This window comes from Telopea speciosissima, chromosome 8 (genome assembly GCF_018873765.1).
Source record: "Telopea speciosissima isolate NSW1024214 ecotype Mountain lineage chromosome 8, Tspe_v1, whole genome shotgun sequence".
Lineage (NCBI taxonomy): Eukaryota > Viridiplantae > Streptophyta > Magnoliopsida > Proteales > Proteaceae > Telopea > Telopea speciosissima.
Genome location: NC_057923.1, coordinates 20,178,976 through 20,206,948, shown reverse-complemented (window position 1 = coordinate 20,206,948; position 27,973 = coordinate 20,178,976). Strand labels below are relative to the sequence as shown.

The window sequence follows — 27,973 nt, the reverse complement described above, 5'->3', positions numbered from 1 at the left end:
GTGTAACGGAACTCTTTTTAAGAAAGAGCAAGGAAACTCTCATTCAGAACTACGGCAGTACGGCCAAAGTAAAAGAAAATTTTTTTCTCTTCTCTCTACAGGGAATGTACATGATTTCAATCGCAAGACAAGCAATACAAAAAAAAGGCCAAAAGGGAAGAATATATTTAAAGGAAAAAGAAAGTGAGACAATTTAATTTATAGGAGAAAAAAGGAAGGAGAAAAAATAGTGAAAGCAAAGTCATCATCCTACATGCTTCCAGCTCTACCTGGAGTAGTTTTCTTTGGTTTCAATTTTGCCATGTCCACAAGATCCCCGAAGAGCTTATCCTCTGGCTTGGAAGGTTTGCTAAGTGGCGAATAGGAAGTAGGATGAACGTAGGAAGAAGAAGAAGAGTTCCTTAAAGCACTATCATCCTGTATAGAAAGCCCGTACATTCTCTGGTCAAGGAATTGAGGACCCATTGGCTGACCGTAACCGTAATATCCCATGTTGCTCTGCATTGGCATTTGATTCATCGACGTCAGCTGACCAGCAGCTTGCATTGGCTGAGGTAACATGCCCATCATCTGCCCTCCCTGGATTGGCTGATGATGCATTCCCATTAACTGGTTGCCCTGGATTGGTTGATTGTTGTTGATGGCTGCTAACTGGCCGCTTGTAATTGGTTGAATATACATACCCATGGCGTGGTCATTCCCTGTTGGCTGGTAAGGTGTACCACTCTGAACTGGTTGGGGAGAATTAACAACTACCTGGGTAACATGCAATGGTTGAGGGTATTGCGCCCCTGCCAGCTGGTTACCTTCTGTTGGCTGAGCTTCCCAGGGTGGTGGAGGCAGTGCCCCACTACTTTGAGCACCTATGCTTGTCGAGAATTCTGAAGAGGAAAAAAGAAGAAAAAGAAGAGGAAGGAGATGCAAAACTTGAGTGGAAGGTCCAATGCATTACATAAATCCAAGTAGCCATCAGTCAAGTGATTTAAGAGCTTTACCATATATGGGTTGCTGTTGCTGTTGCTGGTTGTTCATGCCTTGAGAGACCTGGCCATTCCATGCAGGATTACCATAAGGTTGCTGTTGCTGCTGCTGTTGCTGGTGGTTCATGCCTTGAGAGACCTGGCCATTCCATGCAGGATTACCATAAGGGGAATGCTCATATTGAGTTGGCCCCATGTTTGGAGTACTTCCATTCGGATAAAATGGGGACTGAGGGAACTGCGTGGTCATCTGCTGAGAAAACTGTGATGATGTAGGGTATGCTTGTCCACCTTGATAAACCATCTGAGAATTGAAAGTATCTGTGCCATTGCTATTCTGAGAAAACATGTCTGAAAGAGCAAGAATATTCTGTTGAGACACGGGAGTGGTTTGTTGCGGTTCTCCCACAGGAACAACTGCCAGTGAATTATCTGCAGCACCACTGGTAGGAGAATTGTAATTTTCACCACTGAGAAGGTCCATGTTTGGATCAACCCTTGCTGGAGCAGTCACTGGACCACTCGATGCAGGAGGGGCTGGCAACAATAACCCAAGCGGTTGACTTGCAGCAGCAGTACTTGAAGTAGCCCTGCAAAGAAAAACCACACCTTTTGTTTTCACTGTAGTGGTGAAGGCAATTACCAATGGTTGACGATCAGACCTCTAATGGGGAAGACCCAATAGAGAATCATGGAGAAAAGTTAACATTTAAAGTTGGGCAGATATTATGGCTAAAAGAATACGGTGAAAAAAATATAACTAACTCGAAAATCGGGTGAACTAAATAGGAATGAAAAAGAGTCCAAATTCAGTGGTTTTTGTGGAGTCCAAGATGCACAGGGTAGCTGAATTCAGTACCCAAGGGGAATAAAAATTGCTGAGACTGAAACATAGCTGACAGAACTTGAAAAATACTTTACCAGATTTCACTCCAGCTGAGACTTAAAAACTATAGCCAATTTCAAGAGTATTCAACCCAGCTGGTCACAAATTTCTGAAATGCCTAATCACAACAATAAAGATTGCTGAATCAAAGATAAACTGCAGAACATTGCCTGAATATAAACATCAACTGGGAAGGATTGGTCGCTTGGTCACGGGTTCAAGTCCTGGAAACAGCCTCTTTGGAAACAAGGGTAAGGCTGCGTACATTTGACCTTCCCCAGAACCTGCTAAATGCAGGAGCCTTGTGCACTGGGTACAGCCTTTTTTTTTTAGGAAATTATAACAAAACCCTTACTCCTGAAATATGGCTCTCAACTCAACTAAACCAAGCCTTATCCCAACAAAATGAGGTTGGTTACGTGGCTCTTCTTTTGCCATTTAACCCAATTCAGAGCCATAACTTTTTCCATTTAACTCCATTCAGAGCCATAATTGTTGCCAAGCCTGATCCACAATTATCTAGCCACCATAAATAATGTAAGAAATAACTTTTCATGAAAGAAATTTATATTACCTCCCATCAGTCTTTGTGCTATTTTCCTTCTCTGTAACTACAGGTCCATCAACATCTAAAAGTGCCTGAGGAGTTTTGGGTATCTCTGGATGAATAGGAATAGCAGTTCCTGAAGCAATGGCTTCATGCTTGGCTAGCAAACGCTGCAAGTCATCATTCAATGCTAGTCCTTGACAAAGCAAAGATTCATCCCTGGATGAAGAGAAAATTAGAAAAAGACGGCTATTTTTTGAAATAAAAATAGAGAAGGCGTTTCACAAGTCCAAGCAAATAAAAGTCCTTGAATCTTTCAAAATCTGCACAAAGTGACGTAGGGCACAAAAAAATCCACGAAAGTCCATAAACAACAAAGAAAACAGCAATAATCGAAAGGAGAAACCTAGGTAAATAAGATAAATCAAGTGGATATAATATATTACTGGAAAAATCCAAAGGAAACACAGATCTGCAACCACTTATGTGGGCCATGTTTAGCACCTAAAACCCTAAGCTTAAAGCTTCAATAAAAAATAAATGATCAACAAAAGCTCCAAATTACAAGCACCCAAAGCCTTTTAAAGTCTAGCCAAGACGATTATAATATTTGGAATCATTATTGTACCCTCAACCTCTAATACCTATTCACTAATTATGTACAGCAGGCCGCCAGAAGAATATCTTAATACTTAAGAGTAGCTTTTCTTTGGGGGCTGGTAAAATCTTAATAATACCTGTTAAGTAATGAAGATATATATGACTAGAGATTATTTGGCTGCCCCTCATGCTTCAGGATCATAAAGGAATGTCAGTTTTTCCAAGACTTGAAAGGCATAGTTAGCATAGTTGTCAAGGCGACCCAAGGCGGTGGAGGGGTGCCTAAGCACTTTAGGCAACAAGGTGCCCACCTAGGCAACCAAGTGTTATTTTTTATTTCTCCTCTTTTCTGACATTATTTACTATACTACAATATATTCCTTATTTCATAAAAAATCAAAATTAATCCACATCAAGTCATCAAAAATCAACATAGAACTAGAAGACAGCAGAACTAAAGAAGCAAGGTATTGAAAGTTTTAAACAATCAAAACCTACATTTGGTTTATACTGTTCTTGGAAATGATCATTGTCCTGGTATACCTAGTCTCACATTTGGTTTATACTGTTCTTGAAAAATATGATCTTATCTATAAGTAAAACTTCTCTCGATTTAGAGAAATGTTCTTGTTCTCCTATAAGTCTGACTGGTCAAATGATTTTACATGAGACTTTTTGTATTAAGTAGAGCACAAAACCAGCTTTCCAACAAATCAAAGATTGCTTAAATCTGATTTATATAGGAGTTGTGTTCCACCCATACCTGATTTGGTGTGCATGAATGCTGTTTAAAATCGCCCTGAATGGAAATAAATTTTTAGACATTAAAACAAAAAGATTTTTTTACTGCTCTTTTGGCTTTTAGTGATGTTTTGGTATAATAATATTTATAGAACTTTTAGATTTGAGAAAAACACCAACATTTGGAAGTTGAAAATTTCATCTACCGCCGAGAATCCAATTTTGTTCTTGAACTGGGGGGTTGACTTTTTATCCTTTTGGAATTTTATTTTTTTTCAACTATTTTAATTAGATTCAAATAGGGGGTATTTGCTTATTTATGAATAATATCTTACCTAAATGAAATAACAAACCTGGTTCTATACCAATAAAACCAGCGCCTTGCACTAAGGTAACAGTTGCCTAGACCCCAACAAAACCGCCTGGATGCCTAGGCGACGCCTTGACAACTATGATAGTTAGTATCACAGTTTGCCTCAATTTAGTATCAATCTTGTATCCCTAGCCAAAACAATGCTTGACCCTAAACGGCCAGTCAACTGTTGTGCTTCAACACATTTCAAGGGCAGTTTTGTCAAAACAAAGAGATGATGACGAGAGATCCATAGCTCATAGTTAGTTAAAACATGTTTTAAAGGCTTGTTTTCCCCCCAGGGCATTTTCCGGTATTGATCCCAAAGATACATCAAAAAACATCAAAACAAATAGGAACCATGTTAAACGCATTTAAAGTGCTTTACACTTTAAAAAAAAACTTAAATCTTGATTTCCAAAAAACATTAATTTAATATATTATAAGCTTGTGGCCAAACATCACATATTAATATTTAACTAATGTGTATAATGTATATTTTTTTCGGGTCCTGTATTTTTTAAATTTAAATGTTATTATTTTTACACAGGAAAAATAAAAACAACACTAAAACACAAAAAATAAAAACAATGTTAACAGATAGGTATGCATCATGACGAAAACAACAAAAGAGCACATACAAAAGTTTTATTGGCTGGACAATTTAACAGCCAAAATGACAGACCGGACAGTGTCATAGTTATCACACCTGACACTGTCACCTAGCCTCTCCTAGACTTCCTCGTTGCCTAAAACACTTTCAGAAGAACCAGCTAGATATGGATTTCAGTGACACTTTACCCCGACAAACAAAATTATCTGTTGATTCTTTAACATCAATTGTTCAGATCCATGTTACCATTGATTTAACAAGAACATGTCAATACAACAAAGCTATGTCAACTAGAAATCATTTAGACCATTGAATAAGACGCTGACATGACATATGCTCAGTTGGACTCCTCGTAGGACAAAAAATGCATTATGTTGGAAATCTAGAAAGCAAATAATTTTTTGGGCAAGAGTTCTCTGTGGGGGAGCATGGCCCCTGCGCGTGTGAGGGCCAATGTGAGAGCGCACAGAGGCATCAACAGGGCGGTCATTTCCCCCCCCCTTCTGTGTCTGGGCACAGAACGCATACTCCCCCACAGAGAACTTTTCTCCTAGTTTTTTATAGTGAACTGACACTAATAGAGATGAACAACATAAGTAGTTCTTCACACATGCATTGTTTTGATAACGACCAGACATCAAACCTTTGAGGCATGAAACAGTTTGATCACCTTTTTTTTAAAACCCAAAACATTAGATCAAAGAAAAGTTCAACCAAACAGGAACTGCTGTAAAGCTGAAGTGTGCAATTCAGTTCCAATCCATAGGCTTCCATGCTGATATAATAGATATGGTAAAAGAAAACCCAGAAATAAATTTGAATAGAAAACAAAAGGAAAACTATGAAGACAATTGTCATTAAAAAAAAACACCTCACATCCAGCTGTCCCAATTTTAATAATGCAACATCATGGTAAAGACTAAAACATATCATTTTATAAAATGTAAATATTACCATTTTCATGAAGTAAGAAAGAGATATTAAAAGAACTTACGAAGTTGTGTTAACTAGGTGGACCACTCTCTGCTTGTACGCACGGCACTGTTCAACCAGGTCAACTATAACCTCCTGTCTAAGTGCCTGCAGAACAACACTATGATGACTATGCAAATAGAAAAGATAAAAAGATGGAAGGTATTCATAGTGCATGTGCAAATATAAAAAGGAATAAAATGCATGCCAGCAACATATAAGAGTGATAAAAACTTGGAGTTTCAGACTAATCAATTTTTATGGGGAAGCCACTTCAAACTAAAATTTTAATCAGCCAAATAAAAATTTATTTGAACTTCAGGTAATCAGAAAATTATCAAAAGCCAAAGTTATAAGTCTAGTCTATATGGAAAATTAGACATTGCCACTTGCATCACTAAAGAAAGGACTCCCAGAGAGCCCAAGATATCAATCTATTTTGACGTACCTCTTTGTTCCCTGGGTCTATAGCATTAAGCATTTCTGCAAGAACATCCATAATACCCCGAGCATTCTGAATTTCTGTTAGGCTGACAAAGGAGATGAAAAATAGGAACAGGAGACGAGCATAAGTATTCGTCACCATAAAATAATAGGAAGCAGCAGTTAGATGCACATAAACAACAATAATTCCCACAAGGCACAGTAATTAGAAAATTTTTCTCCCCCCGTCAGGTTTTATACTCAGAAGATCTTTCACATTACTTAATGTTTATTACTTCATTGCTACACTGTGAAAGGCATTCCTCATCAGTTTTCACTACCATAAGACATTAATGTCGTAGGGTTTTACTCTAGCAATCCATCAGAATGATTAGAATTTCCATGACAAAGGACTCCACAAGGAGTACTAATGGTTTTAATGTAGTCCTAGATAAGTACGAGACCTACCAGGAGCCAGGTAGATCAGACCCTCACAAAAGGTGCTGGACGATTGGGCAAAATTGAGAGTTTTAGGTTAAAACTAGGGTTAAATTTATGAGAAAGGGGTTAAATCTTATATGGTTTTAATAGGCAGGTCTAGGAAAAGCTAATAGTGTAGGTTTGAACAAGGTTTGAATTAAAATTAAAATTTCAGAAATTAGGGTTAGGGTTTCGGGTTTTGGAAATTAGGAAAAGGGGAGAATTTAGGGTTTAGGATGACAATTTGGAGAGGGGCTTTGGATCGAGTGTCCTAGGCAGTGAGGGGGTGGTTCAACTGAAGTTTGATTGGGTTTTGATGGCTGGAAGTATAAGATCTGTATTTTAGGGTTTTGGGGTTTTACAGAGATGCGGGGGAATTAGAGTTTTGGGTGTTAGGAAGGGGCTGCAAGCTAGGTCGAGTGGAGGAGGACAAGAGAGGGGGCTGTGGTCCAATTCAGGTGGTGTTCTAATGAGGGAATGCTGCTGGACAGATGTTAGAAGAGTTAGGGTTTATGAATATCTATTAGGGTTAGGTGGGAGGATTAAGAAGAAGATGGGAATGCTGAAACAGTAAATAACTTACTGGGATGAAGACCAGCAGCATCAGTAGCTTGAAAGTTGATTGAAGAAGACCTAAAAGAGGACCTCCCGATCTACAAGATGCAAGGAGTCACTGGAGATCCACCAGCCCTTCACCTTGATGTTACTCACAAGGCAACTCATGTAGAGCTCAACAGCAGCAGCAATGGCAGCAGCAAAACCAATTTTTTTTTAAAAAACTAAACTGTGGAGGAGCCTCTCACGATTTCAATATTAATAATAGAAGGCTATAGGCCAAATCCTAATCTAAACAAAACACTCCCTCACTAAATCGTGGAGTGGACCTAATTAAAACAACTTAAAATTTTAAAAGGGTTAAAAGAACTATCTACCCCTAATAACTTAAAATAAAAGACCCTTAATTAAATCACTTAAATTAGACCAGCTTAAATTGAACCAATTGGATGCAACCAATCTGAACCGGCTCAATTAAAAACTTAAAAATAAAACTAAGTATAGAACTAATCTAAGGCTCCCACTATGACCCTATGCCTAGGGTGGTTTCTTCAACTCGAGGAGGCTTGGATCTTCATCAGGTTTCATTATTTAATTTAATTCATCGATATTCAATTCTTCATGAATGAGGTTTTAACTACTTACTGAAGAACTAGAGATTGATGCAAATATGGTAAAATGTAGAAGTCCATGCTAGAGCTGTTGAGAGTGAGAAGTGGAACAGATCAGCAGTTGGCACCCATACAACCATCTCATATAAAGAAGAGTTACATGCATGTTCTTCCACTGTTGTTTAACATTGGATTGTACTCAGGTATCACCACACTTACTGACTTACATAGTAATACTAGACTAGGAAACTACAACTCCTATGTATCCAACTTCCAACCAAAATAAAACAAAATAAATAAATTAAAGATTACATATTATACTAATATAAAAAATAAATCTCTGGTTATCCTACTAGACCCAAATCCAACTGGGGCCCAGTTCTCGGTCGGGGCTCTCAAACAGGTTCGGCCCGGTCCAAGAAAGTACTCCTGCATCAAAGATACAGAGGTGGATGGATTCGATGGTTGAGATGCTTCTCATCCTATCCAACAATCAATAAGATGCTAGCATATAAAATTCCATATACACCACTAGCGTGTAGATCCCTCTCCCTTCTATTAATAAAATATTGGTTTAGAAAGAGTTTCTTTTCTGTTAGCCTTTTTATTTTCTTACACTACCAGTCTTAGATAGAGGGATATAAATAAAAAAAATGTGACCAGTGCTATTGGACAAATAAGTGTCATATTTTGGGGTGAATTGTGTCCCCTCTCTCCCTCTCCCTCCCCAAAACAGTTCTCCCTTCTCTCTCCTTAACGATTCTCTATTTCTTCCTCTGTTTCTTCTTAGAAAGGTCTCTTACTTTCTTCTTTTTTTAGTTATTCTTCAGATCAGTTTATCTTCCCTTCAGTTTCTTCTTATAGCTCTGTTTTCAATTCTCCTTTACCCCATTTGTCTTTCCCTGCGACTGAAATTTTGTTTCTCTAACTAGTTTCCACCAGTAGTCCATCTCCATTATCTATTTTCTATTTATTCTTTCAAATCTGTTCAGCTTCATCAATTTGTTTTCTTCCTATCAATTCTGGTATTGCTTATTTTCTGGCATTAATTCTCTCAGCAGCAGATTAGAAACCTTGTCTGTCACACCTATTTAGTTGATTGAGAAATCAGTGATCATTGTTGTTTTAATCGCATATGGGATTAGACCCCTAATACCACTCAAACAGCCTTTGGGAAGTTTCCGGTCTGGGGTTAGGGGATATTAGATTTCTTCCAAAAACCCTAAATTCATGTTTTCGAGAAATTTCAGAATTTGCTATTTTTACAGCCTAACATTTATTATATTCACTATCTAACTTTCTGATCTGGTATCATAGTTTGGGCCCTAATTTGCTATTGTTTTGGTGGGCTAATGGCCATAGTAGGCTCCGATACTTCAGAGAAACCTTGTTTTAGGCTAAATAAACATATGCAAACCTTCATGTTGCAAAAGAAAAAATCACAGTGGTATTTTGGATTTGCACCCTTGGTTGAGTTAGGATCTAAAGGTGAATAGATTCGAGTAATGGAGGAGAGCTTTACAGCAAGAAGGAGAAGAAGAAGAGAGGATGAGGGAATCGTATGTGTTAGGAGAGAATTCTCCTAACACCTATTTACTTTACATTACTAAAAAACACTTTAGGGAATTACAAAGACCTCCTTGGGGAGGTAAAAGATAAAAAGAAATAAGAGTTAAAATTACAACTCTAGTGACTTATAACAAAGACATGGACTAAAGTACCCCTAATACATAAACTCTAACACTCCCCCTCAAGCTGGAGAATAAATGTCATACATTCCCAGCTTGCACAATAAGGTACTAAATAGGCCAGGGATGAGACCCTTGGTGAAGATATCTGCTACTTGATCACCTGTCTTCACAAAAGGAGTACAAATGCAACTAGAATCCAGCTTCTCTTTGATGAAATGTCGATCAACCTCAATATGTTTGTTTCGATCATGTTGAACCGGATTGTGGGCAATACTTATAGCAGCCTTGTTGTCACAATAGAGTCTCATTGGTCCTTCTGTGTCAAAACTCAAGTCTTGAAGTAGTCTCTTTAGGCATATAAGTTCACACACTCCATGAGCCATGGCTCTAAACTCTGCCTCCGCGCTAGATCTAGCTACAACTGGTTGTTTCTTGCTCCTCCAGGTAACTAGATTACCACTCACAAAAGTGCAGTATCTAGAAGTAGATCTCCTGTCAGAGACTGAACCAGCCCGATCAGCATCTGTGTGACCTTCGATTTGCAAATGGCCATACCTGGCAAATAGAAGACCCTTTCCTGGGCAGGATTTCAAGTACCTAATGATGCGATACACTGCATCCAGATGTCCACTCCTGAGGGAGAATGCATAAACTGACTCACCACTCCTACTGCATAAGTGATGTCTGGTAGAGTTAAGGAGAGATAGATTAGTTTCCCAACTAATCTTTGATACTTGTCTACATCTATGAGAGGAGAACCACATTCATCACCAAGCTTGTTATTCGGATCAATTGGAGAGGTTGCTGGTTTACACCCCAACATTCCTATCTCTTTCAGAAGGTCCAATACAAATTTCCTCTGGCATATGTTGATTCCTTTCCTTGATCTAGATACCTCAATACCCAAGAAATATTTCAAGAGTCCAAGGTCTTTGATCTCAAACTGTTTAGCCAGATAAGACTTCAATCTGTTTATCTCAGCAACATCATTCCCAGTTACTAGAATGCCATCAACATAAACAATGAGAGCTGTGACTGTACCATTTCCTCTCCTGATAAACAAAGTGTGGTCAGCTTGACTCTGGTAATATCCATTCTTTAGGATGACTTGTCTAAATCTCTCAAACTAGGCCTTAGGAGACTGTTTGAGGCCATAGAGAGCTTTCTTCAAGAGACACACTTTCCCTTCAGCTAAGGGACACTTAAAACCAGGAGGGGGCTACATGTATACTTCTTCTGCTAAATCTCCATGAAGAAATGCATTCTTCACATCTAATTGGTACATTGGCCAATCTTTATTGACTGCTACTGACAGAAGAACCCGGATTGAGTTATGCTTGGCTACAGGGGCAAAGATCTCTTGGTAGTCAATACCATACACTTGACTGTACCCCTTTGCAACCAGTCGAGCTTTATATCTTTCCACTGTACCATCTAACCTATACTTGATGGTATAAACCCATCTGCATCCAACTGGAATTCTCCCCCTGGGAAGATCAACCAATGTCCAAGTATTATTCTTCTCCAGGGCCACCATTTCCTCAGACATTGCTTGCATCCATTTTGGATCGGATAAGGCTTCTGTGACATTTTTGGGAATGGAAGAAGACTCAAGGGCAGTGGAAAAGGCAATACCTGTAGGAGAAATAGAGTCATAGGAAACAAACTGGGCTATGGGGTTAGTACAGGCTCTCTTCCCCTTTCTCATAACAATGGGAAGATCTAATTCAGAAGGAGAAGTATTACCCGACTGAGGAGGATGAGACTGAGGATGTGGATCCAAAGAGGGGTTTTGGCAGGGTTGTTTTCCTTGCAATGCATACCAGGGTTGCTTTCCTTTTCCCTTCAACAAGCATTCACCTCTTGTGAATACAACATCTTTGAATCTTATTCCCTTATATTCTTTTTTTCTGCTAGCATCACCACCACTGCTAGCATCAATATCAACAACACCATCAGCATCAACAACATCCACTTCTTTGTATTTTTCAATATCAAATAGGAATGGGGAAGTGGAGGTAGGTAAGGGAGATAGAAAAGGAATGACATCAGCATCCTGTTCACTTCTAGTACTCTCCTCCTGAAGAGGATGCTGAGGAGAAGAAAAGTAAGGAATAGACTCAAAGAAGGTGACATTTTTGGAGAGAAGTCGCCTTCGGGAAGGAGGATGGTAACACTTATACCCTTTGGTTGAATCAGAGTAGCCCAAGAAGATGTACTTGAGAGCTTTGGGGTCAAGCTTTGTGCGGGCTGATTTGTTGACATGAACATAACAAACACAACCAAAGACAATTGGAGGCAAGGAGAAGACTGAGGATTGAGGAGAAAGGAGCGCCAAGGGAGATTTGGAGCCAAGGAGTGGAGATGGCATCCGGTTAATAAGGAAGGCAGTAGTAAGAAGTACATCAAACCAAAAAGTCTTAGGCACATGCATATAAAATAGAAGACTCCTGGTGATTTCCAACAAGTGGCGGTTTTTTCTCTCAGCCACCCCATTTTGTTGAGGGGTGTCAACACGTGCCAGTTGGTGGATAATGCCATTATCAGTAAAGAACTGTTGGAGCCCCCCATACATGTACTCACCCCCCTTATCAGACCTAACAATTTGAATTCGAGTACCAAACTGAGTACTGATAAAGTTATAAAAACTCTTGAAGGCATCCCAAACATCACTCTTTTGTTTCAACAAAACAGTCCAAGTGGATCTAGAATAGTCATCCACAAATGAAACAAAGTAACGAAAACCAGACAAAGAAGTAGCGGGAGAAGGTCCCCAAACATCAGAATGAACAAGAGAAAAAGGAACTGTTGATCTATTACCATGATAAGGATAAGATGTTCGATAATGTTTAGCAAAAATAGATGATTCACACTGAAAAACATAAGAAGAAGGAAAAGAAGTAAACAAATGGGGTAACTGTCTCCTCATAACAACAGAAGAGGGATGACCCAAACGTTGATGCCAAAGCATTACAGACTCCAAAGTACTACGGTCACTCCGACCACAAACATAAGCTGCAGCAGTAGATGAATCAGGTAAACGTGGTTCAAGAAGGTAGAGTCCTTTCTCAGTCCCACTGGCAATAACCCTCTTTGTCTCCAAATCCTGAAAAAGACAATAGGAAGGAAAGAAAGTGACACAACAATTTAGGGATTTATTTAGGTAACTTACTGATAATAGGTTAGTAGCAAAATCAGGGACATGAATAACAGACTCAAGAGAAAGAGAGGGAGTAACCCTCACATTACCCTTACCAGAGACAGAAGAAAGGGAACCATCAGCAACCCTTACCTTGTCTCGGCCAGAGCAAATGGAATAGGAATCATAATACTGTGACTTACCAGTCATGTGGTCAGAGGCTCCGGAGTCAATGATCCAAGTGGGAGCAGTAGGAGCGGCAGATGAGACCTGTAGAGCTAAGGCAGAAGCAGCGGACCCTCCAGGGGTAGAACTAGTAGAGGAATAACCAATGTGGGACATCAGCCGGCGGAGGGCTACAATATCATCCTGTGAAAGAGAATCAAGAGCAGACTGGGATCTAGATGTCTCAGTCTCAGATGTCACAGAGTGAGCCCTAGCTCCCCCTTACTTGCCACCCCGAGCACCAGATGAACCACCACGCATACCTGGGGGCTGCCCATGAAGGTCCCAACATCTATCCTTGGTGTGTCCCAGTTTTCCACAATGATCACATTTAAATCTCTCACGGTGATCTCCACGAGTTGGCCCTTGGCCTTTCCCCCAGTTTTCCAATCTCTGTGGGAACTAAAAACAAGAGCAGATTTCTCCATTGATGGTGCAGTATCCATGGTTGCTCTCCTGCTTTCCTCACTTTGCAAGTAACTATATACTTCATCCAAGGATGGAAGGGGAGACCTCCCTAGGATCTGTAGACGAATGGGCTCATACTCGGGATTTAGTCCACCAAGTAGAGAGAAGATCCTTTCAACTTCCTGGTTCTTATAGACCTTAACTTCATCTTCAGAATTGGACAGCCGAAGGTACCTGTAGTGATCATATTCCTACCACAGGCTAATAACAGTGCTGTAGTAATCAGAGATGCTCCTCTCACCCTGCTTCATATTGATAACCTTTTGGTGAATTTGGTAGATCTTTGCATAGTCACCAACTAGATCAAAGGTCCTGGTAATACTATCCCACATATCCTTTGTAGTCTCCTTGTCCATAAATCTCCTATTTATTTCAGGTTTCATGAAGAAGACCAGCCAAGTCATAACGGTGGAGTTCTCAGTCTCCCATTTTAGGTGTCCTGGATCAGTAGTAGCGGGCTCCTTAATAGAGCCAGTAATATACCCCAACTTTCCTCTACTTCTCAGAGACATCTTCACAGAACGAGACCAGTCTAAGTAGTTGGTTGTATCCAACTTCACAACCAATATTTGGGTGTTGGGGTTATCATAGGAAGCCATAGTGGAGATACCACTAGCCAGAAGTGGTCCACTAACCTCAGAATCAGTCCCAGAAATAGTAGACATGGTACCAAAAAACCAAACAAATCAGAATGTTGTCTTGCACAAGTGTGGAGTAAACTCTACCCAAACACAGGCAAGATATCCAGCAAACAAAGAGCAATACATTGCCCACCAAATTAGAAAGGTGTCTTGCACAAATGGGGAGTAAACTCTACCCAAACACAGGCAAGATATCCAGCAAACAAGGGGCAATACACTGCCCAAGTAGTCACAACAGTCAAAAAGGAGGATAAATCCTTCACAAAAATTAAATCAAACACCTCATGTGCAACCCAACTTCATTCACAACAGCCATACACCACATAACAGCCAAAAAACTTCAAAAGAACCTCAGTGCATAATACCCAACAAGTGTAACAAGATGTAGACCTTCCAATCTTATCAGCTAATAACCATCTCAATGCATTGGTTTCCAAAAAAAGAAGTCATTATAAGAAGCAGAAACAGAGCTGGCGAAATTACTGTAGCAGGAGCCAAAAAAAGGAGTTGCAGACCTTGAGCTGTCTTCCTTTGCAACCAAGCTTTTGGGGGTTTGAAAGGGGACCCTAAGACAACTTGAATGGGCCAAGTACCACCTCCAACAAAGCTCTGATGAGGAAGAAGAAGAGCAATTTCAGTTCTCGGGTTACTGTTCACGGAACAGTAATCTGAGCTGTCTTTCTTTGATTTGAGCTGCAAACTGCCCAATGTCTTCCTTCAAACTTCTCAAACTTCTTGTGTATGACCTTCTTGATGATGAGAGAACTTCATTAGATTACTTTTGTGTATTTCTTTATATGGTATAACCTCCTATTGGAACCCTCTACATTTTCTAGGGTTCCAAAGAAGGATACAAGGCAGCTAGAACCCTAGTCGACTCTCAAACCTAGCTCTGATACCAAGTTAGGATTTAAAGGTGAATAGATTCTAGTAATGGAGGAGAGCTTTACAGCAAGAAGGAGAAGAAGACGAGAAGAGAACAGAAGAAGAGAAGAAGAGAGGATGAGGGAATCGTATGTGTTAGGACTTAGGAGAGAATTCTCCTAACACTTATTTACTTTACATCACTAAAAAACACTTTAGGGAATTACAAAGACCTCCTTGGGGAGGTAAAAGATAAAAAGAAATAAAAATTAAAATTACAACTCTAGTGACTTATAACAAAGACATGGACTAAAGTATCCCTAATACATAAACTCTAACAGGTTGGCACTAAACGCCAAATCCTATTGTATAACTTATGTAATATTGTCTATTCTACACATTGTTTTAGTACTAGAAGACAGAATAGACAAGTAAATTATGCAAACATGGATGAAGGAACATTATATTGATTAATTATTTACGAAATCTGTTGAATGTGGCCAAACCTTAACCCACTAAGGAGCAACCGATCTCTCTAGAGTGATGCGGCAACCCCCAACAGTGTATTACAGGAGTTTGAGGCGATGATGTGGCAAAAAATCCAAGTTTGCAGCTGTTCACAAGTTTCTTTTTATAACCTGGTTTATATCGATACGCAAAGTAACGAAATATCGCCGAAACAAGCAAGATGCCAACCGAAACACTGTTAGTTCCTTATTTCGCCCACCATTTCATTTTGGTAGTGTCGAAATTAGTGAGATATCGTTGAGTTTTCAAACTATGTTCAGGCCCACCCAACCCATGTAATGAGAGGATCCACACAAAGCAGACAGGAGAAACAAAAAGAAAAGTTATGATTTCTTCAATAACAGAGTCTGATGACAAGAAGTTCAAGCCCAAGTGTGATGGAATTCTAAGTCACCTAGGCATTAGGGTTCAGAACACCGATAGGTTTAGAAACCAGCGAACAGAGATTTAATTTAAACATGAGCAAAACATGCCTGATGTGGCCAGATATCTGGTCAAGTAGGCTGTTAGAGATAGAGAACAAACCCTAAATTCTGATTCAGATTGACGGTTGGATCTCAAGATATCAGGCAACCACATAAATAGCAAGTAACCAAAACAAAAATTCATATTTAGTAACTGACAGAGAATAGCAACCAGATTTAGAAACTTTCCAAATTTAAGAATAGACTCAAGAATAGAAACTGAACTGAAATTACAAACAGAAGACAGAAAAAGAAAGTACTTTCAGAATTAGAAACTCAGTTTAGGAGCCAGGTTCAGAAATTATAAAATTTTAGAAAATAGAAAATAAAAGCTGGACCAGAAATTAGTAAACAATGAAACTGTAAACAGAAACTAGAGCAATGAACTGAAAACTAGCAATCGCAGGAAGAATAGAAATATTCAGAAAACTGGAGTCTAAGAAAATAGAACAGCAATTTGTTTCATACATCGAAGGAAGAGTCCTGATTCTGAAACAGAACAGAAAACTTGATCAAACTGAAATCAGAATTAGCAACTGGACAGAATATTACTTAGTCAACAGAATAACAATCGAACCAAATAGAAAGAAGGAAGAGCTAGCATGCGCAGGAAAGAAGGAATGCAAAAAACAGTCCTGATGCACTGGAGAAGAAGACAAAAGGACATGAACCAAGCTTCCCACCTAGTCCTCAGGCTCGAACTGATGACTTCCACCACATCAAGGTGACAATCTACCGCTTAGTTATAACCCTTCCCTGCCCCCATCGAGAAATAGAACTGATTAATCCTAAAATGGTCGAGAAACTCAATGCCACTATTCCTGAACAACTTGGAGTCGGGCGACTGGAATCCCGCCAGACCAGCCTATCTTGGCATCTCACAGCAAAAGAGCTCTGAATCTTACAGAACTAACAAGTGGAAGTTATGTTTGAATCTCAACAGCACGGGGAAGTTGTGTAGGCCCTTCTCTTTATTTATATAACTAAGAATAACAGAATTAAGAAACTCTCCATGTGCAGGCTAAGAAAAGTCCTATTACAACTTCTCTTGAAAATTAAGAGTCTCTAGAAACCCAAAGAAAATAGAAACAAACACCTAATTTCGTAAAGTCCTCAAAACCTTCATATTTGGGCTTATAGAATTGGCTCATTACAATTAAAAAGGGCGTACCCAATGCACAAGGCTCCTGCCACTGCAGCGTCTGGGGAGGGTTATAGTGTACACAGCCTTACCCCTGACTTCGTGGATAAGCTGTTTCCTGACTCGAAACCGCAACCACTAGGTCGCAATGGGGCAACCTTATCGTTGAGCCGAGGCCTGCCCTCTTGGCTCATTACAATAAAAACACAAAAATACTAAGCCCATGAAGCCAAGCCCACATTACCCACTGGGGACTTAAATTTGAGTCTAAATTGAACCAATCTTGAACCACAAGTACAGTTGGACTCAGAAAACTGAACCAAACACAAAACAACAAGCTCTTCTTCTTCTTCTTCTTCTTCTTCTCTTCTTGATGCAAATTTGCATTGGAGTGTGTCATGTCAAAAACAGACTTCACCAAGGGATCCACACCCGCTAAGCCACAAGGAAGATCAACTTTAGCATCCTTCTAGTTCCAGCAGTGCTCATAGGACCTGGTTTTGAAAAAAAAAAGGCTAGCATATTTAAGATAAAGAATCCCCCGAGCATATCTTGTCCTTGCAAATTGACATGCATACTTCTGGCAGTAAAAAGCATCAGGAAAACCTTTCCTCGTTCACCCAAAAGCAATCAACCAAATCTTCGCCAAGTGTGATAGACAAAATAGAAGCAGAAGCTTAAAGCACATGCACCGATGAAGCCCATCCTGGCAGTGATTCTAGACTATGTACCAAGTGCACAGATAGGTGGCAAGGTCTGAACATATGAGAATGTCACAACACAACAACTGCTGTGAAAAGTATATAGGCCCATATAGGTAAAAGAATTCTAATGTCACTGTCCAACACAGTAACAGTTGAAAGAAAAATGAAGTGTCCTCTCACATAGCTTCCCAATCACCTTATACAGTTCTATAGAAGTGATGTTACTCAGACATTAGTGGCTAGAAAGCAAATGGTTTCTGTAACAAAATAAACCTAAAAGAACCAAAACTGAAAGGGTGGAGAAGCGAAGAGAAGAGATGGAGAAGGGGACTGATTAGTGATGTTGGATCCAACTTGAAGCAGATTCATCACCAAAATTAACTTGTTTTATTAAGAATAAGTCTAGGATTGGGTTATGTACGTGTTGGGCCTTTGATCTCATGGGTTTTCTATGTAATAGGCCATTTTTATGGGTCTAAAATATGGGTTATTAGGTTGCATACGGGATTCCTTCCTTAGTTTTATTTTTATGTAATTAGTGGTCATGTGATCACTTAAATGATCATGGGACTGGGTTAAGTGGTTATGTGACAACTTAAGTGGTCATGTAACTATTTTAGCAGGTTGTAATCATCACGAGACAGTGGATGACGTGCTAGGATTCTGAGTTAGATCACCAATAGATTTTTTAGTAGTAATGTCGGTTATGGCGATATTAAGTAGTTCATTTGCCCACTCAGGTTTTCCATGTTTAGCCCAACAAGTATCCACGGTATGATTCGGTTTGCCACAATAAGAACATTGGCGGAAGATTTGTCAATAGGTTGAAACCCTATACCACGTCCACCATTGCCACGGCCACAGTCTCTGGATTGTCCGCGACCACATCCTCGACCATGATTGGCAACAAAGGCTGAGTTGTCCTTGGGTGTAGTATCAGCTTCAAATAGATTAGCCAGACGATTAATACGATTAATACGAGAGAAAACTTAATTGAGAGAAGGAACCTTCTCCCCCATGAGCAACTGCCTCTTCATAGATTGATAGTCAGGATGTAGTCCAGCTAGAAATTTTGCAACATGGAACTCAGCTCTTTGTTGTTTCAACTGGTCCAGGTTGATAGTTAAGGGTTGATGTATCTGGAGTTCTTCAACTATGCCTTTATAACTGGCAAAATATTCATTCAAGGATTTATCTCCTAGTTGGAAAGTAAAAAGTTTTTCATACAGATCATACATGTAGGAGATATTCCTTTCTTGAGAGAAACTTTCACGCAAATCATTCCAAACATCCTTAGCAAAAGTGTGAAACATCACATTGGATGCAATAGCAGGTTGAACACTATTCCATAACCATATCTTGATCATAGTTATCAAGGCGACACCTTGGCGTCCAGACTATTTGGTCTCCTTGGCGTCCAGGCGCCTTGGCCGACTTGGTCGCCTAGGCGGGCGCCTTGGACGCCTTGCTTGCCTGCTTGGTGTCGCCTTATTTTTTTGCCCTCTAGAACGCCTTGGATCGCCTAACCGCCGTGACAACTATGCTATGCGGCATAGTTGTCATGGTGTCTAGGCGACCCTAGGCATCGGAGAGGATCAAAATTCAGAGCAACACCAATTAAGCGACCAAAGCATCCAAGGCGCCCGCCTAGGCGACCAAGGCCCCCAAGTCAACCAAGGCTCCTGGATGCCTAGGCGGCACGGGCCCTTTGACGCCTTGATAACTATGATCTTGATAATAGAATTTTCACGCATCCACTCATCATGAGCTGTGATTGTAGCAGAATCCTTTGGATCATGATCATGAGGATCGTCAGTAATGTATTTTAGTTTGCTTTTGGCATTAATGTAGGCTTGCACTGCCTGAGCCCATAAGAGATAATTGGAAACTCCGGAGAGTTTAATAGTAGTAATCTGAACTTGGACATTGTCCGTAGGTGGTTTAGGGTCAGCCATAATGAAAACTGTGACTGATCGCAAGTAGCAGCAGCAGTAGTAATAAACTTTGGGTGTAAAATACCAAATCGCGATAGTATCGAATCCACAAGAAGCAGCAGCAACAGTAGTAATAATCGGCTCTTGAATAGAACCAGATTAGGGTTCAAATAACCCAAAAGTAGTAGCAAGCACAAGTTTGGGGTTTAAGATCCCAACTCCTAACAAGGATCGAGTCTCCAAGGATCAGCAGCTAACAATTGGTTCTTAAATAGAACCAGATTAGGGTTTACAACAACCCAAAAATAGTAGCAGCAGTAGGACAGTTGGTAAAGAATAGGGTTTAATAACCCAAATCCAAAAGAAAAAAATTTAGGGTTTACCAACCTCAAATACCAGCAGATCAGATGAACTGAGGGTTGTTGATGAAGTAAAAAAATCAACCGCAGGGTCCCTTAACAGGTATGGGATCGATTGGAGAAAAAAAAAGACTTGATGTAGAAAACCCTAATAGGGTATCGCAGGTATAGGAGAACCAAAATACTTTGAAGAAGCCACTGAATTATGTAGTCTTCAATGAAGATCCACTGATTGGATTAGAAGTAAGGTAGTAATGAGCTTCAATCGATCTTGGTAAGTAATAATACCCAAGTTTTCAAGTGAAAACTACATCTAAGGTTTAATTTGTAGCAGTATGCAGCATAGGGTGCTGCACCCTTTAAGAGAAGCTTGAGAAGACCTTCAAACCAGAATCTGAATTAAACAAAAAACTATTGGTTGTGCTCTGATACTATGTAACAGAATAAACCCAAGAGAACCAAAGCCGAGAGGGTGGAGAAGAGAAGAGAAGAGAAGAGATGAAGGGAGAAGGGGACTGATTAGTGATGTTGGATCTAACTAGAAAGTCCCCTCTCTTAAGACTTTATTTCTATATGCAAGGATTACAGCCAAAGACTCCTATTCCTACTAGGAATCATAGAAACAGAAAAATAGAGTCATAAACGAACTAGGACTAGAAATATAATCTAATTACAATAAAAAAAGACACCTAGATAGGTATCTCGATTAGAATATTCCAATATTCTAATCGAGCTACTCTCCCTAACCCTAGCTCAATATACTTCAACAGTTTCCATGCTCTTTTGTCAATCATAAAACCAATCACACTCCATAGCTCTCAAGAGTTTCTTGAATGGCTAACTCTCTGTGAATCAAAAACCTTTTCGACATCCAGTGTTAGGAACTAGGATCACCTACCTGTACATGTACGCTTCACGAACAGTTTGGTGATACCATGTGTATTTTTGCTTCCATAAATGTCCCTTCATGCACTCTCAATGGCAGCAGATGGGGCACATGTCATCACCTAACCGTACATGAAGCGTACACGTATTGGGAGGTGATCCGCTCTCCAATGTCAGATATGAAGAAACAAGAGCTTTTAAATATCGTTGATCCAGTATACCAGATGTAAGTATCCAGTTAGAATGAAGTTAGGAAAAAAAGAAATGCAGTTGTACACAAGTATGCACATAAATACTTAAATAAAGTGGAGATCTGCTCATATCTTAAATGTTAGAAAGTTCCTTGCATTGGGAAGATGAGAAAAAGAGAAGCATTTGATGTACCTCAAGGTGGGAGTATCAGAGCCTGCAGAAGACTCAGCTACCTCCTGCTGCTGGTAATCAGTATTACGCAAATTTTGAGGATATGATGACAAAGGCTGTGTTTGTGGAGGCGTAAATATGGGTGCAGAACTCTCAGATCTCTGAGGAAACACTGCTCCAGCACGCTGAAAAACAAAGAATTAGTTTTTCAAAGAAAATGTAGAAGGAACATGAGTGCATTAGTGCATAAATGCAGATGAAAATTTTCATGGTCTATGTCAACCGGTCCACCATGTATAGAACTTTATCCCCCTGTATCTTAAATGGTCCAACCTTTACAAATTAATACCTTCTTCAACCTTTTCTGAAATTTTTAGGGAAAAGGAAGTGCATGGCGCCAGTGTGCAGATTCTTGTGCGCCCTCTCACATCCCACCCGTGGACCCCACACCCTCTCTCCTGATTAAATGCCCACCCCTATTGGACGATTCGTAACCCTCCCCTTTATTGGTGCAAAACTGCACCCTGGCATCGTAGCAAACCCTCCCCCTTTTTTTAATGTTTCACCATATGGCAATAGACATTTGGGTTGAAATTTCTCACATGACTAGAGGCTGATGTAGAATAGGGTCAAAAGCCTTGGAGCCAGATGAATTGCCATGTGGTAGAAAAAACAGACCACAAACAGACACTATATACAGAGCCAGCGGAAAGATCTCTGATTATCCATGGATGCAGGGGTGTCAATCGGTCGGTTCGGGTTGAGTCGGTTTTGGTGGGAATGGTGAATACAAAACCAAACCAACAAGGAAAGTTCAGTTTCAGCTCGGTTTGGCTTCAGGTTGTATTGGTTTGTTATCAGGGTAGGTTCGGTTTCAGCCCAGTTTGGGTTTGGTTTAACATACATATTTATACAAAACTATGAAAAAATCTGATTTTTTAATGGATTTTGGGTTGTTATCGATTTATTATCGGGATAGATTGGTTTGGTTTCATTTCGGTCCGGGTTTTGAGCCGGTTTCGGAGTCGGGTCCTTTCGGTTTCTGGTATGGTTCGGTTCGGTTTCGGTGTCGTAATACCCCAATCTGAAACCTGTCAATAAGAAATCGGTTCGGTTCAGTCCCAATTTTGACACACCACCCAGGGGATGAATAGTTAATAGTGGTAGACATTGTTACCCTGACTGTTTGTATGCACCAAACTGTAGAAGTAAATGAATGACGAATTTGTTCCTCATTTGATCATAAAGTTCTGATATCAAGGATTTGAAAGCCAGTTTTGAGAAATTATAACTCATTGTGGTAACATTGAAGTAAAGTCAAAATCCAGCAATAAGAGAAATATTGAATAGCTGATTATTCACTTAAGTCTTTGACATCTCATAAAAAACCTTTCTAAGTACGAATAACAAACATACCAATAACTCCTGATATGCAGCATAGTATTGCGGATATCTAGCTCTTGCCCCCCCAAAAGCTTCTTGCCAGGTATCTATTAGTGCCAGTATCTTCTCCTTCACATGAAAGTCAGGCTGCAAGTGTGCAGAAAACATTAGAACAGGAAACAACAAAGATGCAAAAGATCAACCAAAGCATTAACATAGAATATTCTAACCTTCTTTTTAACTATCTTCACCATCTCATGAAGAATATCTCTCTCAGCAACATGCATATGGACGATGTCCCCACAATTCTTAATTACAGTCTCTAACAGCTACAATAACAAGCATAGGAAGTATAACCAAATCAGTAATTTCTCAGAGAAGATAGTTCATATACTATATCACGAAAATATGAACATGAAAATAATACTAAAAAAAGAACAAGGGATTCAATTTTGAAGGACCAAAATAAATAAGTCAATTTGTTTAAAGGGGTATATGGTAGGGTTTTCCGAACAAGTTCATGAACCGGAGCTCATGTGTCAGATTCTAGGGTTGTTGAACCATGAGTTGGGTTGCTTCAAGACCTCACTGATGAAGATATGCTTGATGATAATAATGAACTAGCTCAGATTCTAGTTGATTCATTGATCTATAACACTGCTCTTGAATTGCTGGTTCAGAGTCTTGGGAGGCTTAATGAGAGTGATCTAGATGATATGATATTGATTGATAACACGCTTGGGACAATTGAGAACATGATTGAAGTGAAGCTAGCTGTGGCGGAGCTGGTCTGCGAGAGGACTAAATTGTTGAAGTGGCTGGCTATTGGGGAAGATTTTGTTGTAGAATAGACAGCGAATCAAAAGAGGTTAGGGTAGATGAATGATGTTGATGTGGTGTCACAGACTTACAGGAGGTTGCAATCTATAAGTCTAGGGACCTGAGGATTTCGGATGAGGAATTTTTTGGAGAATTTGCTTGATTGTGTGTGTTGTTTGTTGATGGCAATGGAGAATAAGGAGATATTTGTGAATGCGGAAGGTGTTGAGTTGATGATTATACCTCCCTCTGCATCTCTGATTCTGGCAAAAGCTCCAAAATGGATTTTTTTATGCAACCAAACAATTTCAATTTCTTGACAAAAAAACTATTTGTTGACTTATTCTAGAAATCCAATCTGAAATCAAACTCAAAATCAAAATCCAACAAAATCGAGCCTTAATCTATGAGATCTTAGACAACTAGATGCATTTTTTTCTTCTAGAACTTCATATATCCTCAGGACAAAAACGTCATGCTGATTGGATCAGTCCCTATCCTTGTAGGAGAGTTAAGGTACCAAGTCAACCATCTCAAAAAATAAAATTTAGCATAGCCAGCTTGTAACCATAATTAGTGTATGTGTTTTCAACACTAACCACCACTTTAACATCAAACAGACTATTCTGATGACATTCACCCAAAAAACACATCAAACAGACTTGAGCTGGAGTGAAGGAAACCCAATTTTTTTTTAAAAAACTTCCCTTAGTTTTTTACAAATTACCGACTGCAAACCATTTCAATTGAAAGAACTAAAAGAGCCAGAGGCAAAATATCGGAGTAGCTTCAATACATGATAAACTACGAGAAAGTCAATTGAGGTGGCATGGCCATATTCAACGGAGCCCTTTGGATGCTCCAGTACGGAGGAGTGATTTGATTCAGATTGAAGGAACTAAAAGAGCTAGGGGCAGACTTAAAATGACCTAAGAGAAGTGGTGAGGAAAGATATGCATAGCTTAGGCCTTGTATCAAGTATGACCTTGAATAGAGCTGATTGGAGGGCAAGGATGCACGTAGCCGACCCCATTTATTTGGGTTAAGGTTGAGTCAGGAAACAGCCTCTTTGTGAAAGCAGGGGTAAGGCTACGTACATTATGACCCTCCCCAGACCCCATAGTGGCAGGAGCCTTGTGCACTGGGTACACCCTTTAAGGCTGAGTTTTTTTGTTGTAGTACCAACTGCAAACTGTTGAAGTATATCGAGCATTAGGTGTGAAGGGAATCTCAATTAGGATATTCATATCCTAATCGAGATTCCTCCCTACTTGACTCCTTTTTCTGTTATGTTTTACAACTAGGATTTGTCTAATTCCTATTATGTTTACGTTTGTGGATCCTAATATAATAAGGAGTCCTTCTTTGTAATCCATCATAGAAATAAAGGCAGCGAAGGGGGACTGGAGATTATGACAGTCATCTCTCTCAGTCCTTGTTCCTCTTCTCCATCTCTTCTTCATTCTTCTCTTATCCCCTCTCGGTTCTGGTGATTGAAGGTTTTGATCTGCTACATGGTATCAGAGCACAACCCTTCGGTTGTAAGTGACTTGCAGTTCTGGTTTGAGAGTCTTCTAAAGCTTTTTCTCTTCAAGGGGTGCAGCACCCTCTGCTGCATATTGCTATGGATTAAACCCTAGATGGAGTTTTCAATTGAAAACTAGGGTTTTACTACTACTGTCTACCTGAGTTGTGAGATCGATTGGAGATCCTTAAGTTGAAGCTGCTGGTTGTTATGTTGAAGGTTTCTTCTACATCTAATTCATATCCAAACTGTGGATCAATTCTACTCTTGAAGACTGCAGATTCAACCTATTTATTTTTCAAAGTCTCTCTCTACTACTTCTTGCGGTAACCTATTGAGGGTTTAATGCTAGGTCTAGTGTTGAAGCTGAGTATCGGGTCATGGCACATACTACTGCTGAGTTGATGTGGGTAAAGTCTTTGCTTTAGGAGTTGGGCTTTCCTGTCACTCAGCCTATGCAAATGTTTTGTGACTATCAAGCCGCCATTGATATTGCCAGTAATCCAGCGTTTCATGAGAGGACAAAGCACATTGAAGTTGATTGTCACTTTGTTCGAGATGCGATTATGAAGAAATTGATTTCTACTCCATTTGTTTCCACTACCAATCAACTGGGTGATATGTTTACCAAGCCATTGTTTGGTCCTGCCTTTTTGTAGTAGTTGTTCCAAGTTGGGTCTAGGTGATTTGTACGCTCCAGCTTGAGGGGGAGTGTTGAAGTATATGTATATCGAGCATTAGGTGTGAAGGGAAACTCAATTAGGATATTCTCATATCCTAATCGAGATTCCTCCCTACTTGACAACTTTTCCTGTAATGTTTTATAACTAGGACTTGTCTAATTCCTATTATGTTTATGTTTGTGGATCCCAATATAATTAGGAGTACTTCTTTGTAATCCAGCCTATGCAAATGTTGTGGGTAAAGTCTTTGCTTTAGGAGTTGGGCTTTCCTGTCACTCAGCCTATGCAAATGTTTTGTGACAATCAAGCCGCCATTTATATTGCCAGTAATCCAGCGTTTCATGAGAGGACATAGCACATTGAAGTTGATTGTCACTTTGTTCGAGATGCGATTATGAAGAAATTGATTTCTACTCCATTTGTTTCCACTACCAATCAACTGGGTGATATGTTTACCAAGCCATTGTTTGGTCCTGCCTTTTTGTAGTAGTTGTTCCAAGTTGGGTCTAGGTGATTTGTACGCTCCAGCTTGAGGGGGAGTGTTGAAGTATATGTATATCGAGCATTAGGTGTGAAGGGAAACTCAATTAGGATATTCTCATATCCTAATCGAGATTCCTCCCTACTTGACAACTTTTCCTGTTATGTTTTATAACTAGGACTTGTCTAATTCCTATTATGTTTATGTTTGTGGATCCCAATATAATTAGGAGTACTTCTTTGTAATCCATCATATAAATAAATGTAGTGAGGGGGGGACTGGAAATTATGACAGTCATTTCTCTCAGTCCCTGTTCCTCTTCTCCATCTCTTCTCTCCTCCCCTCTCAGTTCTAGTGATTTAAGGTTTTGATCTGCGACACAAACCATTTAGAAATAAAATGGAAATGGAAGCTCTGAAGCCCCTCCTCCCCCACCAACAGAAGAAAAAGAAAAAGTGGCTTCACATTAATAGAACAGAGAAGCTCAATCAAGCCCTCCCTCTAGCCATAAATATCGCTAATTAGCATATTGATTGTCAGTTAATTTTAACCCAAATTAAACATTAAACAGTGGAATTACAATTTAGCCAGATCTGCTAAAATATCTAGATTTAAAACAATATGAAGGAAAAAAAATTATTCTTATGGACTTGTCTTCAGACACGGACAAAAGGCCACAGCCGCTGACCAACATCCCAAATTTAACGGAGAAAGTGATCTTCCCTCTCAATTCTATCAGAAAATAATATAGAGGAAGTTACAGCCTGAATGAAAAAGTCTCTGTTGATTGTTCCAGTAACTGTTCACAGTAATTTAAATAAATAAACAAAAAAAGTGTCATCATCTAAAAAAAAGGCAGATATGGCTTGCATTCTTCATTATATTGAGGAAAGGAAAAACATCTTAGGTTACAAAGTCTGGAAAAAAGATTTGGTCCTTACTGTGAGGGCAAGGAGCTGGACCTTCGGATTCTTACTCCCAAGACGCTTTTTAATGCCTTTAACAACATCCTTCGCTTGTCTGATGAAATAAACCAATTGACAAGTTCAGCATGTATCATGGGAAAAAGAAGGTACACTTATAACAGAATTAACATAATAGAACAAAATAGGGAAAAAGGCTATCTTTTAATGTTTCTAATTCTCTAATATTTTATGGGTTCTTTCTTTCCTCCTCCCTCCATCTGAGTCTAGGAGTCTACAAGCCAGAGTCAAATAAGGTGACTGAAAGTGAATCAGTAATCCAAATAATCGAATCCATCCAACTTAAGATGACACCGAACAAGGAATACCCATATAAAAGATACAAAAGACTAGGTTATAACTGTCTAAGCTTCGAACTATTTGATCAAATACGCATTATGCTCAGGAAATCCTTAATAAAAACATAACCAAAACACTGTCTCCTATGACTCAGACATTCATATTCCACAATCCGAAACTCCAGGGGCAACAAACGCACACAAGAAGAGCCGAAATTCAAGCCAAACAAAACGATGAAACGCCAACTAATAATGGAACACGCAACAATTTGATGGAACCAAAATTCAGAGGCCAAAATAAATAAAAGGCAAACGAATCGCATACCCAGGATCGTGATTCAGAATGTCACAGATCTCAATGTTCATCGCCCAATCGGGACCGATCAGCATATCACTCGTCGCTCGTTCGACCAACGAGTTCACCATATCTGCTGTAGCTGGAGACAACCCTGAAAACGCAAGCTTTAAATCGTAAACAGTAACTGCTAGTCTACCACAGAATATTTCCACAAGATCACAGCGAATTCCACCAAATTCCGGCGAAAGTTCCTTGCTTTTGATGATCGGAATCAGAGAAGTGAGATTAAAACCCTAGAGGAGAGAGAAGCAAGTCAAAAAGCCCTAATAAGGATAAGCTTGGGAAGCTCTCTCTCTC

At 39.6% G+C, this 27,973-nt stretch overlaps 1 protein-coding gene across 5 annotated transcripts; it reads right to left on the bottom strand.

Moving 5' to 3' along the window:
* Positions 1-62: 62 nt before the first annotated feature.
* On the bottom strand, positions 63-27,973 carry LOC122671519 (TOM1-like protein 9). Of its 5 annotated transcripts, none has more exons than XM_043868778.1 (11): positions 27,644-27,973; positions 26,999-27,077; positions 22,780-22,878; positions 22,583-22,696; positions 21,188-21,351; positions 6,140-6,221; positions 5,714-5,799; positions 2,441-2,632; positions 1,074-1,570; positions 994-1,016; positions 63-864 (listed from the first exon to the last, which is right to left on the bottom strand). In XM_043868778.1, the coding sequence occupies exons 1-11, from the start codon at positions 27,742-27,744 to the stop codon at positions 250-252; spliced, it is 2,052 nt and encodes a 683-aa protein (XP_043724713.1). In that variant the 5' UTR covers positions 27,745-27,973; the 3' UTR covers positions 63-249. The 5 variants fall into 5 exon arrangements, with proteins under 5 accessions (XP_043724713.1, XP_043724715.1, XP_043724717.1 ...); XM_043868780.1 differs by having other exon boundaries at positions 63-863; positions 996-1,025; positions 1,089-1,570; XM_043868782.1 differs by having other exon boundaries at positions 63-863; positions 996-1,017; positions 1,099-1,570.